Source organism: Poecile atricapillus, chromosome 14 (assembly GCF_030490865.1).
Source record: "Poecile atricapillus isolate bPoeAtr1 chromosome 14, bPoeAtr1.hap1, whole genome shotgun sequence".
Lineage (NCBI taxonomy): Eukaryota > Metazoa > Chordata > Aves > Passeriformes > Paridae > Poecile > Poecile atricapillus.
Genome location: NC_081262.1, coordinates 3,490,978 through 3,515,013, shown reverse-complemented (window position 1 = coordinate 3,515,013; position 24,036 = coordinate 3,490,978). Strand labels below are relative to the sequence as shown.

The 24,036-nt window shown below is 50.3% G+C and overlaps 1 protein-coding gene across 4 annotated transcripts in view; it reads left to right on the top strand.

Annotated features, from left to right (window-relative positions):
• AXIN1 (axin 1) overlaps positions 1-23,932 on the top strand; it is an 82,198-nt gene extending 58,266 nt beyond the window's left edge. For 3 of the 4 annotated variants that reach the window (XM_058849422.1, XM_058849421.1, XM_058849423.1), the window contains 6 exons: positions 7,120-7,257; positions 12,711-13,264; positions 15,413-15,589; positions 16,168-16,413; positions 21,575-21,745; positions 22,238-23,932. In XM_058849422.1, the coding sequence (XP_058705405.1) occupies positions 7,120-7,257; positions 12,711-13,264; positions 15,413-15,589; positions 16,168-16,413; positions 21,575-21,745; positions 22,238-22,364 (1,413 nt within the window). In that variant the 3' untranslated portion in view covers positions 22,365-23,932. The remainder of the gene's footprint in view (positions 1-7,119; positions 7,258-12,710; positions 13,265-15,412; positions 15,590-16,167; positions 16,414-21,574; positions 21,746-22,237) is intronic. The other variant, XM_058849424.1, reaches the window with a different exon arrangement.
• The last annotated feature ends 104 nt before the right edge of the window (positions 23,933-24,036 follow it).

Sequence of the window (24,036 nt, the reverse complement as noted above, 5' to 3'; positions counted from 1 at the left end):
TGGAAGGTGTAGGAGGCTGTTGGACATGGAGGCTGATGCAGCTCTCAGCCAGGGTCAGTTGGGGAGAAGTGCAGTGGTCCCCAGCAGTATTTCTGCACTGAGCAGCCAGAGGAGCTGTAGCCTTGAGTTATTCTCAAGGACTCAGCACAGCTCACCTGGGGACACAAGGCAGGAGGAAAAAAACGGTGCAGGAGTTAGGGTTTCATTTATCTGACACTGTCTCCTTGGGTGCTCCAGGTAAGCAAACAGCTTTTGGAAGATGAGCACAAGTGCTAGGGCTCCACATCACCATCTGCAGCTCTGTTTATTATTGTTTTCTTTTTCTGAGAAGTTACAGGTGACATTTAATATCTAGTAGGGAATAAAGGTGTTTCTTTCCCCTTTGGACAGCTGGACTCCTGCACAAATTAAATAGGGAGAGAAAAAACCTCCATCTGTTTTTTCCAGAAGTGCCTTCAAACTTGACGCAGCTGTTCCCATCCTGCCTGCTCAAAGCAGCACAATACCAGCAGAAATACACCCTTGTTTTAATCTGATTTAAAAGAAAAAAAAAATCCCCACACCAAAACCACCACTCTTTGTTTTGCCTTTTAAATTAGATTATTTTCCTTAGATTTAAGAGGGTCTCCTGTGCTTTGATCACTGGGTTGACAATAAAAGCCCTGGCTGCGGACGCTCATAGCCATCCTAGCTCAGTCACCTCTCTTTTCACACAGTTGCTTTCACAGTGTGGTTGCTGTTGAAAAGGCTGGCTGGGTGCCTTTTTATTTCACTTGATGCCGTTTTTACTGTAAGCATGGCTTTGTTAGAGTTGAAGTTTGAAAGCTTGGCCTTTATTTTTTGTTGTTATTGTTGTTGCTGTTCCCCAACAGTGGGAACTACTGACTGAATATTCTCTGACTTCAAAGCTTGTCAGTGGCTTTACCTTTTGGATAAAAATAATAGTGGCTTTCTGTTGATGGTGTGCACTGGCAATGCCTCGATGAACTGCAGGTTATAAACCCAGAGTATGGAGCATTAAATATGTATAGTGAGCTCTATTTTAACGAACTTCCATCTGCCAAACATTTCTTTTGTTGAACTGAATAAGTGTCATTCCAGCAGCAGTTCCTTGCAGGCTAATTAGTTTTACTTAGCATTAAATTTTATCGACCTTTTTGGAAACCAGCTTTAAAAACAGGGTAAAAAACAAGGTTCAAATTGCCCACCTGCTGCTTATAAATTTTTATATTATCCTACTTACCTACACAGTCTTTTAGAATTACATATTCCTCCTAAACTACACACAGAGGCTTCACAAGGATTTTTTTGTGAAACATCCGCTGTTCCCATTAGGTTCTGCACTGTAATTTTAAGTCCTAGGGTAAAAGGCATCTTGACACATATTTATATGGGAGCCGAGGACTGAGAAGTTGAGTGAGTTCTAGTCTTTCTCCAGGGAATAAAAGTTTAGTTCAGACACTCTGGCACCTCCTGCCAACCAATTACTGACACAGAATTGGCATCGACTTCAGAGAGGCACTGCTCTGCCCTCGCTTATCAATCAGCCAAGAAAAGAGAAGGTAATTAGACAATGTGTTTTGACAACACCAGTGTGAAATGTTATAAAGTTACTCTTTAAAATTCAGCTCTAACTGCACACTCTTTGAATTAAACAGCCCAAATTAGCAAGGAGCCATGCAAATGTTGCTTCAAGTGTTGCTTTCTGAAGCCAGTGGTTGGGCTATCCCACAGCCAATGGCTAAATCAGGCTGGACGTGAGGTTAGCTGCTTCCAAATGTGTGGCAGTGATGAAATCACAACCTTTGAGTGAAGGTCTTTATGGACTCCTATCTCCAGCATAGCCAGAGTCCATGCTGATAGTGCCTGCAGAATGCACAGCATGTTTTCCTACTGATAATAGGGAACCTCCTACTTCCGAAAGTCATTTCAGTAGTCCTTTACAGACCTTCCCGTTCCCTGACAAATGAGTTATGGGGCTATTATGCAAAATTCTGAAAGGACTTATATTGTTTTTAATAGCAGCACTTGTAGTTAAGTCCAGAAGCTATAAACTGCAGTGATTATATGTTCAGAGGAGGCTGCTCGCTGGTCCCAGCAGCCCTGCTGCCTCCAAGTAGTGACGGCGTGTGCTAGCTATGTGGAACACCCTCCTCAGCAGCAGGACATGTGTGGATGGCTCTGATCTGCATCTTCCACACTTAGCAGCTCACATCTTCCACACTTAGGCAGTCAGCAGTGCTCTAAGTTTGGAAAAGTTGTGTTCTGTGAAGTGGCGCTCTGCCCAGGAATGCAGTGGGGGAGGATCTCCAGCAAGCAGGGAGACCTCTGGTTTGTGCCTCTGGCAGGAACACATTACACAGAGTGAGTGTTGCTTTCATGTGGTTTTCCAGCTCTCTTTTGGATTTGAGCAGAGTCTTGGAGCACCAAGGAAGGAAAGAGCAAGCAAGTTGCCAAAGAAAGGGAGAAAGCCCAGAGCACACAGGGCTGTACCTGGCTCTGGCATTCATCCATTCCCAGGAGAGGATTGGAGATCCTCCTTTTCCACAGCAAATTCAGAAAAATCCAACCTCAAGAATTAGGACCTGATGTTTGGTGTTGTTTAACTGCATAAAGAAGCCATTTTCTGATATTCTTGCTGGAGCTTGATCATCAGGCGGGAGCTCTCCTGTCCTGCCCCACAATCAAGGATGCTGCAAGGTGGCTTCCATGGTGTTCCAGAGTGGAGCAGGAGATTGGGAGTGACCACTTTGCTGTGCTGTAGGAGTGAGGAGCACAGGAGGAGCCTGGTCTCGTGCTGCCTGGATAACTGCAGCTAAATGAGTTTTCTGCTGCTGTGAGTTGGGAACCTGCCCTGTTTTATACCATTTTCCTCAAACACCTTGCCGCAGCAGGACTCTGCTAATCCCTGAATGCTGCTAAACTGGATGCTGAAATCCAGCTATCTGTGAGCTCTGCCACAAGTGTTTCTGGTATGGAAACACCATTTATCTGTTAAAAATTTATGTCACAGAGGAATGCATTAATCTAAGAAACATGGAGGTTCAGAAGTTCTTTTCTCTTGGCTTCTCTAGCCTGTCATCTTCCTTTCATTTCCAAGACTGACTTGTGATCTAACAACAGCCCCTCAGGCATCATGGAGGCATCAAACCTCTTGTAGAAGTGGGAGATTTACCAGCACAGAATTCTTTGGCCCAGTCACATCTGTCAGAAACAGTTCAGCCCAAACCACAGATCCCTGGAGCTGCTTAGGGAACCTCTACCCGGTGTAATGTTGAAAAACTTCCTGTTTCATCTTAGAGCAGTTGAGGCTGATGCTTCCCAAGGGGAACCTGCAAACTGCAGTGAGATTCTTCTCTTTCAGCCTTTTCACATTTCGGATGCCGGTGTGTTTTGATGTGCAGCTTGGTTCTTAAAACTCTGTTTCTCAGGGAAGGTGAAATCTGTCAAAACCCAAGAGCTGCATCTGCCTCATGGAGAAAAATCCATGGAATTCCTGCTGCATCAGCTACAAGAAAAGAAGGGGGAAACGTGAGAGCAGCTGCCTGGTGGAACTAGTGGAGAGCTTGTGTGTCTCACGTGTTCTCGGCTGGCTGCTTCTTCACAAAGGTGCCAGAGCTCCAGACATTTCGTGTGTCAAGGACGATGTTCTAGTGATAGATACCCCAAGAAATCCTTCTTCAGAGCTGTCACAAGGAAAGACTGCTCCATCTAGACTAGTTTAAGCAATTTCTATTTTTCCCAATTCACTTGGCGTTCAGCCCGCTGTCTGTTGTCCTCTGCAGCCTCCCCAACTCCACATGGTTTGGTTCTGGACAGACCTATCTAACTAGTGCCATTAAATAAAAGTAGATAGGTAATTAAATTAAACATTAGATTAAACAGTACTTTAAAATTAAGCACTTCCTTTCTGAACTGCTGATGTAGAATGTCCAAAGAGACCCCGTTGTGGTCCAGACTGAAGGGCTGGATCCTCAAAAACCAGCCAGTTCTTGGACCGTGCTGCACCCTTTACTTGGAACAAAAGCATTTAGAGCCCTTGTGATTTCAGAACAATAAGCAGCTTATTTACAACTCCCTTGGCAGGACTCTGGATGCCCATGGGAAGCTGGGGGCAGGTTCAAAATCCTGAAGCCCTGAAGAATCCTGCTTCGGGTACAGGCTCAGCCTGGCTGGTCTTTGATGGAGCATATTTCCCCTGTCTCCCTTCTGAAGTCAGGCCCATCATTTGATAAAGGCTTCAAACACTTTGTTGTCTTAAGCCTTTTGAACCAGGTCAGTGCAATCCATGTTTGCTGTCTAGGGAGGCAGAGAGAGCCCTCAGCAGTTATCTGTATTGTTTCAGCACAGGGAATTTGCATTCATTATACTGCAATACTATTAGTTTTGGGGAATTCTGTGTAGACTGTTCCTTCTTTTTGAGTTAGGAATAAAGTCAGACCCATTGTGATGTTCAGAGCATCATCCTGCTCACCAGCTCCTGAGTTAGCCTTACAGGTACCCACCAGGACAGCATAGGGCATGTGCAACTGGTATCCGTGGGGTGAAGTGAGGTTTGTTTCAGTTGCAGTGACCTCGGATGCTCAGGGGGACCCTTGCAGAGGAGGCTGCATCTCTCCTCAAACAGGCTGCTGAGGCCCTCTGCAAGCTGTTGAAGCTCCAACCCTCTGTTGGGCTGTTGAAGCTCCAAGGACAGGGCAGTGGGTTTTGCAGGTGCAAAACCTTTCACAAAGAGAGAAGAAAACAAGTTCATTCTAAAGAGTCTTGGCTTCAGTTATTGTAATTTCTGTAGTTGAGCTTCAGTCACCTCCAGACTTCGGGAGACTGTGGAGAAACGTATTAGTTGTAAAAGACTCAGAATCATCTTCTTTTGAGTTCCCTGGGTACAGCAGTGATTCCAAATACCTTCAAATCTTCAGCATTGCTGGTCCTGCAAGGAACCAGCTCATTGTGACAGGACTCGGACACTCAGGTTAGCAAACTTCAGCCCTTTCAACCACTGCTACCACAGGTTCAGGAGAAACCTTGGTTTGGGATGCTGCCCTGCATCAAAGGCTAGGAAAACAAGGGGTAATTCTTTCTGTGTTTTTCTGTGGTAGCTGCAGCAGGGAGATCCAAGACCGTAAGTGCTGAGCTCCAAGCTGCCTCTTATTAGGCTCATTAAGTGTCTAACGGAGCAGGGCTTGGTGCCACCATCTATAAACAACCGCAGGGAGAGTTGGCATCCTGAGGTGGCAGGAGGGAGGGAACACGTCACCCAGCAGGTTGGGACTTGTCAGGCAAGGGAGAGAATTCCCTCCTTGGGAATTACTCGTGTGGCCTCACAAGGAAGGATGGTGGTGATGGTCGTGGGGTTGGTGTGAGGGAAGCAGGATCCCTTAGCCAGAAGTGCTTCCCAGAGCTATGCAGGGGAACAGGGAAGCTGAGAAGCTCCTCATGAACTAACAGAGCAAGAACCAGCTCTGCCACATCTTCCCCTGTGCTGGAGCACATCTGGAGCCCATTTCTGGACTAAACAAAGGTGAAAGGTGCTACTTTGGCCCCTCTGCCAGTATTTCAAGACTGAACATCATTTTTGTTGATAAAAACCTTTTTTTGCAGTTTAGCTTTTTGTGATACAGTCCATTGGTTTGCAGGGCTGGAGGTCCTGGTGGCACTAAAGATGTCATCCCAGGGTGGTGACATCACCTCCCACATGTTGTGCTCTCTCCAGTGGCTGTAAGGATGAAGGGAATCGTTGGTTGGGGCTGTTCCCAGCTCAGATGGATCACTGGGATTGAGATTTGCTGGGAGGCTCAGGAAGACCCATCCCTCTTGGCAAATGAAACAAGCAGTGCTTTAACTGGGACCTCTGCAACCCAACTGGGGTGTTATGAAAGAGTCTTCAGCTGCTCAGTGCCATCAGTGGGTTCTTACTGCCTCTGGTTTTCTTCCCTGCCTTCCAGCTGGCAGAGACAGAAAAGCCAATGAGATTTGCATACTTTTGTCAGGTTTTGAGGCAAAGCAGCATTTTAGTGTTCTGCTTTGATCTTCTGGCTGGCCTGGGATAAATTCGGGTGGTCTCTCATCCTCCTTTAAAGTTTTCAAGCTCAGTGTCTGCTTCTGATGCTGTATTTGTTCTTTTGCTATGAATTATCTCACATCTTCACATTTAATTTTGTCTCTGGTCCTATAGAGAGTATATTTCTCTCATGTTAGTATTGAAATATTTGAATGCAGAGTTTTATGCTGTTGAATTTCCAACTATTTTTTCTCCAAATTAAATTTTTATCTCTGATGCGTCATTTTACTTTTTCTACTATTTAAAAAAAAATAATATAGAAAGGATAAAAATGAGGGGGAAAATGCAGCAGCTGATAACTTCATACTTCACAAAGTTCTTATCCCAGAACCCAGGAATTTAGGGATGAAGTAACTCAGCATAAGGAATCAAGAATGTCCTTGAACTTCCATAAATATTCATTTATTCACCCAGAGCAGGCAGAAAAATGGCACCTCTGTGCTTGTAAGAGTGCTGTATTGATAAAGCAAGCAGGGAGTCATTGCACAGCTCTGAAAAGCTGAGATGCAATCCCGTAGGATCCTCCAGCAAGAGAGGATGCTTTATGGGAATTGGGACCTTGGGCTGTGGGCTAGATTTGCAGAGGTGGACTTACACACACTGATCCTGCTGGGATAAGCTGAGTAGGTGTGCACCAGAACCCTCCCTTCTACCAAACTGAAAGCATAACTGCTATAAACAGGAGGTTTGAGAGGTGGAAAGGTCTGTACATCCTTTTTCCACCCTTTGAGACTGGGATATTCCTGTTGACCATGTGTCCACTGGGAAAAAAGCAAGCACTTCCATCAGGGAGTGGAATTTGGTGCCAAAAGAGCTTTCTGAACTGCGGCTCCAGAAAACCTTTCCCTTAGATGAGGTGGTGTGTGGAGCTGGGGAACTCGTGGAGGTGGTGGCTCAGCTTCCAGCCCCCAGGTCCTGAGCTGCACCTGAGTGCCTGCCAGCCTGTCCTCCCCCAGCTCCCACCGGAGCGACCGGCATTTCCAGTTATCAAAGGCTCCCAGAGAAACGTGGGATTTTTCATTCATCCTTTGCTAAGCCATGCTGTGTTCTCCCTGCAGCGTACCTACCGAATGCCAAAGGATATCCACGTGGAACCAGAGAAGTTTGCTGCAGAGCTGATCAACCGTTTGGAGGAAGTACAGAAGGAACGTGAAGCAGAGGAGAAGTTAGAGGAGCGCCTTAAACGCGTTCGAGCGGTCAGTGATCTTCTCATCTCCTCTGGCAGCCTGGCACTCTGCTTACCCTGACCACAGGGAGCTTTCAGCTGCTGTGGAAGCAGCTGGGGTGGTCAGTTCCCTGCTCCACTGCCGTGGTCATCAGTGGCACAGGGATACTGGAGGCTCCTGTAGCCCCCACAGCTTCCACGATGCTGTTCCCCCATCCATGCAGGGCTCTGTGAGTTCCAGTGCACCCTCGCTGTGTAAAACACCAGCCATGGCACAGCAGTGCCCATTTCTGCCATCACTCAGGGGCTGTGGATGCTCTGCATCACTTTCTTTGGCACCCTGGCTCTCAGGAGTTCGTGAGCAATCCCTGGGGCCTGTCTAAGAGGGGTCCTTCCCATAGGAGGTTTTGTGTGACCCCTGTTTCCCCCACAAACAGTAACCAGATAACAAGTGATGTTGTGCTTGGGGGTGTTTGTGTCTGCTATCAGGCCATTTCCACCACAGCCAAAAGGGTTCTGCCCATCAGAGCCTAGCATACCCTAGAAATTTTGGAAGTGGTCAGGTGTGGCATTGAAAAGCTCTCCTGTGCAGATAAACTGACTCCCCTGGGTTACCTAACCAGTGGCACTGAGTGCTGTGAGCCCTGGTACTGCTGGGGCCCCAGAGCCTCAGGGTTTGTTAGATGAACCATGGGAAATGTGCTGCAAGGACTTTAGCTCCACAACAAGCTCCAGGAGAGAGAGAGAGAGAGTGAGGTCCTGGTCATCTGGTATTGCCTGTGTGGGACCACTCACACCATAGCTTTTCTTCTGAAACACTGCATCTCATGGGTACCTGCACATCTGGTGGTGGGGATAGAGAGATCCCAGAGGACAGCATGGTGTTACTGAACATCACTAGTTCAGTGTAGCTGCAGTCCTGTGTGCCAAAGTTTTGGGGTTCTGCAGTTACTAGCTGCCGTGGCCCTGAGGTAAAGGCTTTGGGCTCTGTAACCTGCAGCCCTCCCTTAAAGCAGAGGTGTTGGTGCCTGGCTCAGCTGGCTCTGTGTTTTCAGGGAGGTTTTGCTTCTGGGGCTCCAGGAAAGAACCTTCTGCCCCATTGGAGTATTTTAAAATTCTCATGTAGTAGCTCTTCAAACAGGAAAAAGCTGTAGGTTGTAGTGTTGGCTTTAAACTGCATCTGCATTTCAAATGCAGAGAACAGAGGAAGGCAGAAGGATCTGTAAGGTCCCATCCAGCTCCAGGTGTTTTCCAGAAAATTCCCTACACCTCTGCATCCAGCCAGAAAAGGCAAGCCAGGTGCTATTTTGGGATTAGATTCCTGTTCTTCTGGAATTGCACTCTTCTGTCTGGTGACTATTGCTTTCTAGACAAAGACAGTGTAATCAGCAGCATTTTCTGCTAACACAATCCTAGAACACTTTTCTTCCTCCTCCTCCTCCTCCTCCCATGGCTCTTTTGCAGCCCCCACCTGCACTAAATTACATTATCCCGGCCCTCTGCCTCCTTGAAGAAGCTGCCAGTAGCAATACCATAAAATCAGCAAATACCTATGTGCCAGAGAATATATTTAAGTCTGTTTAAACACATTTTTGTGTGACTTAATCTATTTTTAAGCCCAGGACTCCCACTAATGCTATATATTAAACCTCTTTGCTGTCTCCAGAATGTATTTCATTGACTGGCTGGCATCTGGCATTAGCCATTCAGGAAAAACTCAGAGTAAGCAATTGTAGCTTTTTTAGGTCAGCACTTAAGGTGCAGGAGCTGCTGGTATCAGCAAGAGGGAGAACTGGAATCCTGATAGATCACAGGGCTTTTTTCTGTGACCTGAACACCAGGACTGCAGGGTGACCTCTTCCCAGGTCTGCATGGCTCACTGCACATCAGCACAGGGAAAACCAGGAGCATTAGTCACACTGGGCAGTTACCAGCCTAACAGAGAAGCTGGAAATATTTTGCAAAAGCCAGGGGAAAAGAATTTTTCTCCCCCCTAATGAGAAGCCTGCAGGTTCCCTTTCAAAGCCACATCATGCAGTAACATCCAGAGGAGGCATCTGATTTGAAGGCAAATGCCTTTTACTGAAAAGACCTGTCAGGTTTCTGCTTTACAAAAAAGCAAATGCTGAATTCATTAATTATTCTGAGAAACGTGGCAGAGGATTAGAGGATGTGCATGTTCCCATATTAGTTTTTGAGACACTTCAGCCTCATGTCCATGCACAGAATCTGCTGTCACAGAGATCAGTATTGGATCATACAAATCACTCTGAACTGAACAAATGGAAAATAATCCAGGAAGAAGCAAAGCCACTGCTGAGATTCTCAGTATATGAATATGAAATATTGCCTGACTAGAGAGGGAAATCATTTGCATGATGATCGAAGAGGCTCTTGTGCTTAGCAGAGCTGTTTTCCCTTCCCAACCGGCAGCAGCCTGATGGGTGGGACTGGGAGGAGGCAGAGGAGGAGATTTCCAGCAAGGTATGGCCTGCCTGTGGCTCATCAGAGCAGCTCTCAGCTCCTAATTCAGAGGGAAGGGCACCCCCAGCCTTGCTGGGGAGTAAAAATAGCTCCGCAGTCAGCAAAGTTGGAGCTGCATCTCTGCCTGCTGCTGCCGGTGGGAGCTGCTGGAAGAGCTTTCTGACGATATTGTGTCAACAAAGCACCATCTAGTGGTGATGGCAGCGGGGCTCCCTGCACGTCCAGAGTGTCACCTGCACGCCCAGAGTGTCACCTGCCTGCCCAAAGTGTCCCCTGCACACCCAGAGTGTCCTCTGCCCGCCCAGAGTGTCACCTGCACACCCAGAGTGTCCCCTGCCCGCCCAGAGTGTCCCCTGCCCGCCCAGAGTGTCACCTGCACACCCAGAGTGTCACCTGCCCACCCAGAGTGTCACCTGCCTGCCCAAAGTGTCCCCTGCCCACCCAGAGTGTCACCTGCACGTCCAGAGTGTCACCTGCCTGCCCAGAGTGTCACCTGCACGCCCAGAGTGTCACCTGCACACCCAGAGTGTCCCTTGCACACCCAGAGTGTCCCCTGCCCACCCAGAGTGTCCCTTGCACACCCAGAGTGTCCCCTGCCCACCCAGATCACTGCCAGGCTGTGCCAACATCACTGCCCACCTGTGCCCAGCTCCCTGCCAAACTATTCCCAGCTTCTTTCCAGGCCTTGCCCAGTTCACTGCCAGGCTTTGCCCAGTGCCGTGTCTTGCCCAGATCACTGTCAAGCTATGCCCAGATCTCCACCAGGCTCATTGCCAGGCCTTGCCCAAATCTCCACCAAGCTTTGCCCAGCTCATTGCCAGGCCTTGCCCAGCTCACCACAGCGAGGTCCCAGGACACAGCTCCAGAGCCACACCATATATGTTGTTTTTTTCACTGCAGACAGAGCACAGTGAAAAGATTCAGCAGAACTGGTTTCTGCAGCCTTGACTCAAACCTTTGCCCTGCTCGAGGAAAGACAACAGCTTGGGATATGCACCCCAGTTCCTTCATTCACTGCTGTTGTCTCACTGTTGGGGTGTTCCTACTTAATGTGAGGCTGAGGCCAGTGCTAAGGCCAGTGGTAAGGCGGGTCCACATAGACCCACCCCAGGAGCAGCTGCTCCTGCCTGTGGTCCTTCTTGGGGTCCAGATCTGCTCAGTGATACAGATAAGCTGAGCCAACATGAACTGAGAGAGCCTTTTCTCCCCTTAGCCCATCCTCCTCTCAGTCTTGAAGCAGAAGTCCACATAACCTGCAAAATAGAGTTCTAGGCAGCCAGAGGATTTCCCAAACCCCAGGGACCCATTTGGGTGGACCAGCCTGGGTTCTCACCTTCATGCCACCCTGCTCAGGTGTGACAGTACTGCCAGCGTTCTGGGCTGAGCAAAAGGGACATGCTGCCATTCCTCAGGGATCTGTGCCAGGGTCAGATCCTGCCCTGCACATCAGCTGGTGTTTAAACCTGGGAGGTACCAGCTCCTAAAGCCTCCCAAGTGCTGAGGGTATCATTGGTTATCACAAACTGCTAATAAATGTTCTCCCTAGTGGCAGGGATGTAGTCAGCACGTCCCTCACCGTGCCTTGTCCCTGAGCTCAGTGCCCAGGGCTGGTGGCTGGTGAGCTGTGGCACGGGGCTGTAGATGGAAGGTGCCTCTGAAGCCTTTCAGAGTGATCTGTTAGAAAGTGCTGTGTCCCCTCCCCACACCAGCATCGTGTCACATCCCCAGGCTTACAGCGTCCACACCCCTTTGAAAGCCTGGCATTGTCCTGCTTCAGGCCTGAACCCCCAGGTGTGACACTGGGTGGATGTCTGTTATTTGCTTTCTTGCTGTGTGGTTGGCAGCTGAGACTTTGAAGCTGGTTAGCAAGTGATGGATGATGGCATCTGACAGGCAAAGCTGATGGGAGTCATGTTTTCCAGTAGGTGCATTTATCTGGCAGGGCAGAGATGCCCTGTGCTGCAACTGGTTTCTTTACTGTGCCAAAGGAGGAAAAGAGCAGGATTAAAGGACTCACTGGAATCCTGCTTATGTAATTAAAACAAATAGGAATCCTGACTTCCAATAAAGAAACTTCATAAATACCTGAGTTTATGTTGGAGCGTAAAGTAGTTCGTCAGCATCAAAACTGTGGCTGTCAGCATGGAGGAGTTTAATTCTTCCTGGCAAGGACTTTAGAGTCACTAACAGCATGTCCTAGACCAGTGTGAACTGCAAGAACAAGCAGTTAGTTCCAACCCATTTCTTTATCTGCACGAAGTGTTTCACTCCAGCCTTAGCATGCCCGGGAGAAATCAATGTTTGATTTCCAAAACCATTCATGCAGCCGTCGACCTTCACTTGCTCCCTCCTGTTACAAGCCTTCTCTTGGCTTTGCCTTGTGAAATAGTCATTTGGGTGAGAAAACCCCCCTGGTCTCACCTGACTCAGAACTGATTTGCTGCATATCCTGTAGCTCTGGGCTTTATCTGATGAGCTTTGAAGCGGTGCCCTACCCAAAGGCACGTAGGAAGCTGAAGGTACACTGTGGTAAGTTCCCTTTCTGCTGCTGGTTGTTGCAGAACAACCTTCAAGGGACTTGGAGTAAGGCTGTGCCTGCTCCAGTTGAGTCGTTAGGCTTGTCAGCTGTGTTTGTAAGCCTGGCTGTGATGTGTGGGCTGCCTGACAGAGCTCCTTGGGTGCTGTGTGGAAAATGTTGCCAATGGTGGCTCAGGAAGCACATACAGAGACCTGGGTTGCTCTGCTCAGTGGCACCCACTGGGGTGGGTACACCCAGACTGTACAGGCTTGTCTTGAGCATTAGGAATCTCCTGTCAGTCTGGAACAGGTCTCCAGAGGGGTGCTGGATTTCCATCATCTTAAAGGTTTTCAAGATCTGACTGGATTAAACCAGGCCTGACCTAAGGGTGAATAGCAATCCTGTTGCAAGCAGAAGGGGGGACTAGGGACCCCTTCCACCACTCCACTGTCATTCTCTGATTGTCCCTGTGTTTCTTGCAGGAAGAAGAAGGTGAGGATGCAGATATCTCTTCTGGTCCCTCAGTCTTGAGCCACAAGATGCCTTCTGCCCAGGCCTTCCACCACTTTGCTCCTCGTTATGCTGAGATGGGCTGTGCTGGGATGCAGATGAGAGATGCCCATGAAGAAAACCCCGAAAGCATCCTGGATGAACACGTGCAGCGTGTGATGAAAACTCCAGGCTGCCAATCTCCAGGACCTGGCCGTCACTCTCCTAAGCCACGGTCCCCAGAAAGCGGCCACCTAGGAAAGCTGTCAGGGACACTAGGAACAATTCCTCCAGGGCATGGCAAGCACGCAACAAAATCAGGAATGAAACTGGATGCAGCTAACTTATACCACCATAAACATGTCTACCACCACATCCATCACCACAGCATGATGAAACCAAAAGAGCAGATCGAGGCTGAGGCCACGCAGCGAGTGCAGAACAGCTTTGCTTGGAATGTAGATTCACATAACTATGCAACAAAGTCACGAAACTACAGTGAAAACTTGGGCATGGCCCCTGTCCCCGTGGACTCTTTAGGCTACAGGTGAGTCAAGGAACACCCAATGGGATTCCCAAGCCGTGGCTTCTCTAGGAAGCTCTTCCATAAACAGCCTGTATCATGTCAGGGAAACAGCAGTTGAACCTTTTCTTGTGAGAGCTTATGCTGGGATGTCATTTGAGGGCTGTCCTCTTTCAGAAATGGATAAGCCCTGATAACCTTTATAGAGTCCTTTTTGTCTCTGTGATCTGGTGCAGAAAGATACTCTCTAATCAGGATTTTTATTGGCCTTGGTTATGAAATAGATTTTCTGCTCTTTAAAGCAGTGGAGATGCTTAAAAATTGCAATGCTGGTCTACTTCTCCAGGCACCAGGAGCTGGATGTTGGGGCTGTGTCTTAAGGTCTGGGTAATAGAAACAGGTCTCTTAAGGTGTTTATGAGAAGGCAAAAAAACCACTTTATTTGTTGTAAGGCTGAACCATTTACCAGAAGAGCTCCTTTCTCTTCCTAACAAAGCAATGGACACTGCAGTGCTGCCTTTGCAGCCAGTGCCAAGGGGATGTTCTCCAGGGTAGGGCATCCTCTGCCCAGAAAAGCCATTTGGCTACATTACCAGGCTGATGTCCATCTTTCCTTGGCCATTTGACTTCATCCTTTCCATGCTACAGGGAGAAGGAGGAGCTCCTGTTCTGTGGTGGGTTTTGCTGGTCCTGTTACTGGGTGGCTGCAAAGGTGGGAGTGCAGCTCAGGGCTGACCACGGTGAGGGATGGGGATGGAGCAGCCACAGGAGAAAGCTGTGCTCACCCTGAGTCACCCTGAGTGTCTGGCTCCCCAGGGCTGAGGCTTTGGGATGTTTCTTTGCAGTGTACCAGGGATGGGACAGTTAGTGAAGGCAGGCTGTCTGGGTCTGTAGCAGTCAGGATCAGCTTTCTGTGGTGGCAGGAAGGAGGCAGAGTGCAGAGGCAGCCAAAGCAAACTGCTCTTCAGGAGGGAGAGGCACTTAAATCTACCATGTTTGTATGGGGAAAGTGTTGTTGCTTCAACAGAGATGAGCATGGTCATGCTGGGCCAACCCAAAGGCCTCTCTAGACACAAGACTTCCTTCCAGCAGCAGCTACAGCATGCATTTAATGAAATTTTTAAAGGACACACTCAGAGCTGTCCTTCCTCTGGCACAAACTCCCAGTTCCTGGCAGTCCCTGAATTAGAAGCTTCACAAGACAAGGATTTGCATCCAAATGGTCTTGTTTGGCAGCCAGCAGTCTCTTGTGGTGGCTTCTGTGACTCTTTGTTGAACCCAGCTGGTGTGCTGTTCCCCCAGCCCCCCATGACTGTGCCTGTGGGTCAATGACAACCTGCAGAAAACAGCATTGTTTTGTTTGCACTGAACTTGATGCTTCAGAGTTGCATTTGATACCCAGTAGTCCTCATATTGGGAGAAGCAGAGAAGTTGTCAGCTTGCCCTACCTTTGTAGATCTGCAGCAACAACAAAGTTATCCTGTTGCAGTAAAGCAGGTGGATGATTAGGAAGGACAGTGGGAGTCTCATGGAAGGACAGGCCAGCATGGGGGAGTTCTGCATGGCCTCCTGAGCATGGGGCTGCTTGGCTGGGCACGTGGCCATGTGTGCCATGGTGTTCCTGCAGGAGCCTTTGCTGCAGCCACAGGTGTGTTTGCTACTGCCAGGCATCCCTCTGGCTGTGCTGGTGAGGTGGCTGAGCTTCCCCCTGGGAGGCAGCCCACCCTGCTAGGATGTGATCTTCCACCATGAGGTGAAGCCTCATTCAGTTGTGGGTGAGAATCAAACTCTGTGCATGGCAAGTCAGAGTTTGGGGTATCAGTGAATCTGAGGGTGATAGGAAGGACCCAGGTTTTGAGCAGTGGTCAGGCATGGAGAGACAGACAGTGGATAACCTCCTGCTCTGAGCAAGGAGCTGAGGATTTAACACAATGGTTCATTTGGCCAGAGGACAACCTCCCTCTCCCCACAGATTGTTGGGCAGAGAAGCTGCTGTGCCCAAGTAGTCCTACTCTTAGCCTGAACTGTGGCACAGGTGTTTTGAGCTTTGGTAGAGCAGGGGGCTGTGGAAAATGTCTGGAGATAGATGTGTCCATGTCTGCAGATAAATGTGTCCATCCTCTGCCCCTCTGGTAGTTGGCAGCACTAATGTCCCAAGCTCTGTTCTTGCAGTGGGAAAGCAAGTCTGCTCTCAAAAAGGAATGTGAAGAAGACTGATTCAGGGAAAAGTGATGGTGCCAACTATGAGATGCCAGGATCTCCTGAAGACGTGGAGAAAAACCAGAAGATCCTTCAGTGGATCATAGAAGGAGAGAAGGAGATCAGCAGGCATAAGAAAACAAACCATGGGTAAGGGCTGGCAGAGGGAGGGGTAACCACACTCTTGTATTGCATCCCCTGCAGAAGGGAGATTTGTCAGCAGTCTGCCTTCCTCCCAGACATCTTGGGAAGGCAAGAATGCACCACACAAAGGTCTAGACCCTTAGGAGACTGAGGATTACACAGGGGCTATGAGGGCTGTTGTTTCTGAAGGATAACTCATGGCCATGGTAGGAAGTTGCAGCCCCAGAGGAAGCTTAGAAATTGCTGTCATGGTTCCAAGGTGAGGATATCACCTCCAGGGGACGGCAACCTGTGGGAGAATGCCTCAAAAGATTGAGCTGCCCTTTTCCTGAGTTTATTTTTATGTATGGGATTGTTTGGAGCCCTCACACTTACCTGTGAGGTTTGTTTCAGGGTTGGGCTGCTCACCCTGATGTCTCAGGACTTGCTCAAAATCTTCTTTAGATTTTGATGTTGCACCCTTCTCCCTTGAAAGCCATGCTGTGAGGAGCTTCCCAGTGGTGCCTGTGTCCAGCAGCAGCTCCATCTGGGAATGACTGTGAGCATCTCAGTGGTCTGTGTCAAACCTTTGTGTTTGTGTGTAGCTCTTCAGGTGCTAAGAAGCAGCTGTCCCACGACATGGTCCGGCCCCTCTCCATCGAGCGACCTGTGACAGTGCACCCATGGGTCAGCGCCCAGCTCCGAAACATCGTCCAGCCTTCTCACCCCTTCATTCAAGATCCTACCATGCCCCCCAACCCAGCCCCCAACCCTCTCACCCAGCTGGAAGAAGCTCGCAGGAGGTTGGAAGAGGAAGAAAAAAGGGCTGGAAAACTCCCCCTTAAGCAAAGGTATGATGATAATATCTGAGTGTGTGTGGGAGGGCTCGGAGAGACTGCTCTGAGCAATGTCCATGTCCTCTGCTTTGGTCTCCAGCATGCAGAGAGGTCAGAGAAATCTGCCTCAGTTCCTCTGACATGGTGCTGCAAATGCCAAAACCCACCCTGAGGCCTTGGGCTTGTGATCTGTGCATGGAGAGGCTGGAGATGCTCCTGGAACAGGGTGGGAAGGGTCTGGGCAGAGGGGAGCACGTCTCGAAGGGGCATGGCTGGGAGAGCTCTCTCCTCTGGTGCTCCTGGCTCTCCACTCATTCACAGTCACACAGTGACTTCAGAGCTTGGTGCAGGAGCAGAATTCATCAGGATGCAGCAGAATTAAGTGCAGAAGACAAATCTGTCTTTGCTCTTTATCTCCATCTCGCACAAGCTTCCAGCAAAGGCCGCTGTGTACTGGAGCCCTCCTGCAGCAGCTCTGACTCTTCATGGCCATATCCAAGTCACTGCATCCTTCTGTGACTCAGCTTAATGGCTGTTGCAGAGCTCATTTTCCTGCTCTGTCTTATCTTTCAGGGGACATCATTTGCAAGGCATATGGAGCTCTCTGGTGAAAAATTGTTTTGGGAGTGCTGGATAATTACTGTTAACAGCTAAAAGCACTTTGTCCATTAAAAACCTTTCACAGCTCTCCAGCTTCCCTCTGAAAACTTGACACTTTGAGGTCTGACTTGCAGAAACACAAATGTAATTTAAAAAAGAAGCTCTTAATTGACAGGCTCCAGTTATTTTCACTTGCAATGACCATGTAGCAGATTTCTGTGTATTCATGTCACAGCATTGATTGAAAGCCAGGTAATTAGAGGGCTTTCCCAAGCCAGGTTAAGCCAAGTTTATGTGATGTACCTTTCAGCGTGTGTAATTGGATAGGGTTTATTAGTAGAGTCATTTATAGCTGTACTAAATTCATGCACCTTCCTCAGAAATGTCTGTACACACTTTGAAAATAGCAGCCTGGGCTGTGCAATTAATATTCTGACAATAATTTGGCCTGTCTTTTAAGAGTGGCTTACAGAGGAAGCCCATGGTGTGTGGTAAATGCCAGGCATGCCAGCAGCAGGATGGGCTGGGCAGTCCCAGTTCTGGGCTCCTCTGCTTCCACTGCCTCCCCATGAGGTCTGGCTCTTCTCCCAGTGATACAGGGATCCCCCAGCCCTTGTGCCTGGAAAACCAGAGAGAAATTCACCAGTGGGGAGCTGCTTATGAAAAGTAGATGTGTCTGTGTCCAGTAGCAGGCAAAAATGGATGCAGTGGTCCCCAGGGAGCCAAAGATTTCTGGATGTTGAAATGTCTCTGCTGGATTTTGGTAGGATTGGGTGCTACAGGTGAAGCACACCTGAGCTGGCAGTTTTTAGAAAGCTTCTGCTCTGGTTAGCCCAGGAGCCTGCCTGGAAACAGATCCCACAGTTCCATGAGAACAAGGGTGAAAGTGTGAGAGGAGCTCCCATGAAAACACCATTTATTTCAGTCAGGAGCTTTGAAGAGCTCTGGGAAACTGGAGCCAGTGTCCCAGGTTTGTCAATAGCCTTGGGGAAGCTCAGAGAGGTGGAGGTGAGCCTGGAGGTGTCCTTGAGGCCCCAGTTGAGCTGGCTGTGGGTGGAGAGCATACTGTGCCAGCTTTCTACAGCCAGACTGGCCTTGCCAGCATGGTTATCCAGCTCTCCAGCCACTCCCCTCTGGCACAGCCCTCCCAGCAGTGGCCTTCCCCACCAAACTGCCCATTGCCAAGAGCCCTGCTCCCACCCCAGCACTGCCCCACTGTAAATCAATGAGGCACCTGCAGTGAGTGTGCTGGGAATTATAAATATTCTTTCAGGAAAAGCATTTCTCTCCCTATTTCACAGCATTTGGAATGACCCTGATCTCTGAGATAGCAACCTGGCTGCTGCTGGCAAGCAATTCAGGATTGACCATCCAGTACTAATGACCTGCAGATCCAGCAGCACACCAGAGCCCAGCACTGGTGTCCCAGTGGCCGTCAGGTTTTTCCATGGAGCTGTTTCCTGTAGCTCAGTCTCACATTTCACAGCCAGATTGAAGTAATTAATACCAGCTCCTCAGAGAAAGGATTTTTTGCAAGCAGGGAGAACATTTAGCATGAGATCACTTTGGAATTAATTGTGTTGGCCCAAGACTGGCAGAGGAGCAGAGCTGGTAGCTGGGACGCCTGCTGAGGCAACATCTGCTGGGTGCATTTTGGGCTTTCCAAAGCTCTCCAGCCCCAGGGCTGAGCTGGAGCAAGCTGGACACCTCTGCATCACAACAAGGTTGGATTGGTGCTGCAAGCCAGCCTTGGCTTCCCTGTCTCAGCACAGGTGGGATGCCCAGCTGCAGGTCAGGACTGGGCTGCAGATGCAGTGAGAGGGATTGAGTGCTGCTGTTTTCCTGCTGGATGGTGTTTTGTGCTTGTGACAAGCACAGCAATGGGAGGTGCTCTCGGGAGGGGCAGGGCGTGGCACCTGGCAGTATTTCTGGGTCACACTGACACCCAGGAGATGGGTGCAGGTGGCAGATTTAATGAGGCAGGGCTCGGAGTCGGTCTGAGGGCCTTTATGTGCAAGCCAAGGTCTCAGGAGATCTCTTGGCAATGACGAAAGTGGAGACAGTTGAGTTGTTTCATTCTCCAGAGAGGAGCTCTTGGAAAATTACATTTTCAGTGATTCCATATTCATCAGCTCTGCTTCAGCCTGCTGGAGGTCTATGGCTGCGGTTTGTGGGGGGTGTGAGTTCTGCTGACAGAATTAAAGCAACAGGAAAATCTTCTCATGGTACATTGCTGATAAAAGGAAGACTGGGGAAAATGTGGGCCCTGTCTGGGAGGAAATGGGAGAGCTGGGTACCTGGGGCATGCAGGAGGCTGAGGTACTCAATGGCTTTTTTGCTTTGGTCTTCACCACTGAGTGCTCCAACCACAGCACTTGAGTCACAGACAAAGGCGGGGACTGGGACAAAAAAGAACCACCCAGAGTAGGAGAAGATGATGTTTGGGACCTGAAGGTGCACAGGTCCATGGGACCTGATGAAATCCATCCCACAGGGCCTGAGGGCACTGGTGGATGAAGTGTCTCAGCCACTATCTGTCATATTTGAGAAGTCATGGCCATCTGGACAAGTTCCCACTGTCTGGAAAAAGGAAAGCATACCCCCCATTTTCAAAAAGGGGAAAAAGGGAGGTTTAGGGAACTAAAGGCCAGTTACTCTCCCCTCTTTGCTTGTCAAGATCATTTTTGGGGATCACTTCAGGCCTCATTTTCAGGGCACATCTCACTGGAGCCAGGCTGAGTACCTTCAGGGATGGCCTTTGAGGTGTGAAGTGCATGGCAGGAGGAAGGACACTCCCAGCCACTGGCACAGTCCCCCTCTTGCTTCTGCCACAGCAGAGCTCAGGGATGTCCTGTCCTCTCCATCTCCCCAGGCAAAGGAGAGCAGCAGCCCTGAGGAAGCAGCTCTGCTCCTGCTCCAGGCTCGTCACCGTGTCCCCAGGTCCCCAGACACACAGCAGCCCTCTCTTAGTCGTGACTTGTCTCTAGCAGGATTAAGAGAAGCTTAGGGATTTTGAGGTTTTCCAAACCCCTTCAATTAACTTCTGGCCCACAAGATTCACAGAATTTGCCTGAATTTATGACCCATTTTTCCTTTAAATGCCTCATATGTTTTTTTTCCAAGGATGACTCAATTCCTTAATGTTTTTCTAGCTAAAGGGCATCCTGTATTTTGATACAGGGATGGGAGAGGCTCTGAGAGCTCTGCTGGCACCAGGAGCAGACCCTTGCCTCTCAGAATGCTGCATCTTCTCCAGAGGTCTCCCAGGCAGAGCAGGCACCCGGAGGATTGTTCAGCTGAACTTTAGACCTCTTCTGCCTGTAGGAAGAGGTGCAAAGGCTGTGTCTGGTGTTGGTTTGCAGTGCCAGTGTTTATGTGGGCACACCATGAAAAGGTGCTCTGCCCGCCAGCCACTGTTTAAAGGTTAAGGTCAGAGTCATTTCCAAAACTGCGATTACCTCATGTGCTTGGCAGATTCTAAGGTTTTTACAGCAACTTTCCAGTCATGTAAATACAAAATCATCTTTTCTTTATCCAGTGTGCTTTTAAAATAATTTTTTTTAAAGCTGCCAAATGTGTTTTATGTGCCTTTGAAAAGGAGGGCTGCCTCTGGCTCAGACCACGCATGCCAAGGTACCAATTTGTGTAGGCTGCTCCAGTGTTTGTGCAGCGTTTTCGGCACCCCAGATGAAAGGCTCTGCAGAAGGGCAAAGTACCCTGAGCTGAATTAGTGTTGCTTTTGTCTATCTCTGAAAATGGGGTGAGGGCTGGGCTGACAGTTTCAGTCTGGTGATGGCACCACATAGCTGAACCTGGTGTGTGGGCTGAAAGCAAAGATCAGACCAATATTCTGAGATCTGGGAAAACACAGGAGGTGTAAAAGTCACTGAGGTTTTGGGGATGGCAGCTGCCTTGGTGCCCGGCATGGACAGGACAGGCAGCAGAGGCTCCTGGACATGCTGTGCTGGGAGCTCCATCCCCTCAGATCTCCACGTCCTCTGGGAGAGGTGCCCAGGGGAGCTGTGGGGTGCAGGAACATCCTGCCTGCAGATGTGGGCCACTGGAAAGTCTTGCTGGGCTCTTCTGGCCACAGTGGCAATAATCCCAAGCAGTCTGGGCAGTGCCTGCATGATCATGCCCTGTGGGATGGTGCTCCAGCCCTGTGTGCTGGTGTGCACCAGGAGCATGGGGAGATGGTGATGGTGATGATGGTGACCTGGTTCTGCTGCCTTGGCCTGGGGTTCTCTGCCAGTAACTCCTCAAACCATGCTGTGAGGAAGGCTGTGCCCTCTCAAAGCCTGGAGGCAGCACAAAGAGGCTGAGTTAGAGCCTGCACCCTCCTTGTAGCTGTGTCCTGGCCTCATTCAGCCTTTCCAAATGCCCCTTGACCAATCTGGGTGTGTGTCTGCATGCCGGGAGAGCTGCTGGTGGGAGCAGGCGATGCTCAGGGGCCACGCCGCGTTTCCACCAGCCCACCTGGGGAGCCCTGACCAGCCCCAAGCCCTGCCAGGTAGCCAGCTCGGTGGTTCTGAGCCCCTGGGCTGGCACTGAGCAGGTCCCTTGTGTCTCTGCACAGCAGGTTGAAGCCCCAGAAGAGGCCGGGCAGCGGCGCGTCGCAGCCCTGCGAGAACATCGTGGTCGCGTATTACTTCTGCGGGGAGCCCATCCCCTACCGCACCCTCGTCAAGGGGCGCGTGGTGACGCTGGGACAGTTCAAGGAGCTGCTGACCAAGAAAGGGAACTACAGGTAAGGGCTGCTCCCTGCCTGTAGGGAGCTGCCAGCAGCTGTTGGTGAGCCCTGGCAGATGCCACTGCCAGGACACAGCGGCGTTGCCTCCATGCAGGGGAGGGTTGGTGGAGATGGGTCAGGAGGGCTTCCTCAGGGCATGCTGTGCTGGGGATGGGCAGTATGGCCAGGGTGCCTTGGCTGGTGAAGAGGCAGGTTAGCAGGGGTGAGGAAGATGGGGTTTTGTAGCAGAAATGTCCTGCATCATGGTTTGCAGTTCCAACAGGAGCTGCTGAGCTGCCCTGCAGGTTCCTGGGCAGGCACAGTCAGTGCTCAGTGATGCTGTGGGGAGTGTGGCCTCAGTTCCCTCCATGTCTGGGGGAGCAGCTTCCTGTGCTCCCTGAGCTCAGAGCCATGGAAGGGCTGCAGCCAGGTTTGGGGATCATGGTGCCCTGTGACCATTCACCTGCTTTTTTTTCCCATCTCCCCCCTCCACGTTTCTGTTTTTTTCAGGTATTACTTCAAGAAAGTGAGCGATGAGTTTGACTGTGGTGTGGTCTTCGAGGAGGTGCGGGAGGACGACACCATCCTGCCCATCTTTGAAGAGAAGATCATTGGGAAGGTGGAGAAGATTGATTAGGCTCCAGGACTGTGAAGGACTCTGGGACCGGAGGAGAAGGCCTGGGGCGGACGCTGGTGGTGCTGCCACCACGGGCACCAGGCAAGCCCAGGGCAGAGGGCGGCAGCTCCGCTTTCCAGCACGGATCTGGGCAAGCTCCAGGGTGCCGGTGGATGCCCTTTCACCCCACAAACCTGCCAGTGGGAGCCTGGGCTCCCTCTCCATACCGAATATAAGTGTAATGTAGCATTGTACAGTGCATTAGAAAGTGTAATATGACCTTGTTTACTAAAGCTGCATATTTTTGATATATTGTAATAAAAGGAAAATATTTCCAATGTCACAGTGCTCTTATGTAAATGTAAAACATACAGGTACTGCAGAACTCACCCAAAGTGTACAGCCATCCGTCAGACTCCAGCTGCTCCGCACTTTCCCGGCACCCTGCCCCGTTTTCCCGGCATGGATGGCTCTGGAGCACCAGGGGGTACAGCTGCCCTCACCCCACCAGCCTGGAAGGGGTGACCCCGCTCCAAAGGGGCTGTGAAGATCGTTGAGCCATTTGGAAGGAGTCATCTGTGGCCTCCTTGGCTGGCTCAGCTGCTGGACATGGTAGGATGGGTGTTTTTTCTCCTCCTGAGCTTCCTTGCGACCGAGTAAATCCCCGAGGGATAGAAGGGTCAGTGTCTGTCGGGACTGGGGGCTTCCCACAGAGCCAGGGTGGCAGGTTGGGTGCTGGCATCCCACAGCCTGCACATTCCTGTGTGTCCTCTGTGTCCCCATGGAGAATGGGAACCTCCCAGGAAGGTGCTGCAGTTCTGCAGAGGGCTGACTCCTGTGTGCCTGGTGCAGACATGCCCAGACCCGTGACTCCTGCATCTTTTGTCAGCTTCTGTGTCTCAGGGGAGGCAGCAGGAGGGCACTGCACCAGGAGGGGCGTTGATGCCAGTTTGTGGCTCATGCAGGGCCAGCAGGCAGCCCTGGGAAGCCTCCTGGGCTTACTCGGCCACAAGGAAGCTGGAGCTGTGCCGGTGCTCCCCCCATCCTGCTCTCAGCCAGCCCAGGCCCTGCTGCTCCAGCACAGCCACGGCTCTGTGCCAGCTCCTTTAGAGAGCCCTTGCCCACCCACAGAAACGGGGGTGGCCCCAAAGCCCAGGGGATCCCCAGTGGTGCTGGCCCTGCTCAGAGCCATCCCCAGCCCCAGCAGTGGTGGAGCTGCCGGGAGCCCATGGCACCGCGCCGGGATCGACTCCGCCTGTTGTACATGTCACCCAGTGCCTTTAAAACACCGTTCTGGACTTGCCCAATACACTTTGTGAAGTCCAGCAAAATCTGCAAATGTTTTCAGCCCGGGAACAGTGTTACAAGGGGTTTTGCTCCTTGTTTTTTGAAGTTCTGATGGTGGTGTGTCTGGTGAGGTTGTTGGCGTGCCCGGGATTTCCGTCTCCCCCTTTTTTTTTCGGGGGGTCCCTGTAAATATGTACAGCGGCCGTGCAGCCCCAGCATTTCCTCTGCATTCTCATGTGCTGACTTGTACAATGATCTTTTCAAAGGTACTTGGATAAAATTAAATAAAACCCCACATCCCACTGCCTGCTGCTTTTTTTCCTTCCCCGTGGAGCAGACCCAGGCCCCCAGCAGCCTCCTGGGGTGCACAGAGGATGGGGCAGGTCTGGTGAAGGGTCTGGGCACA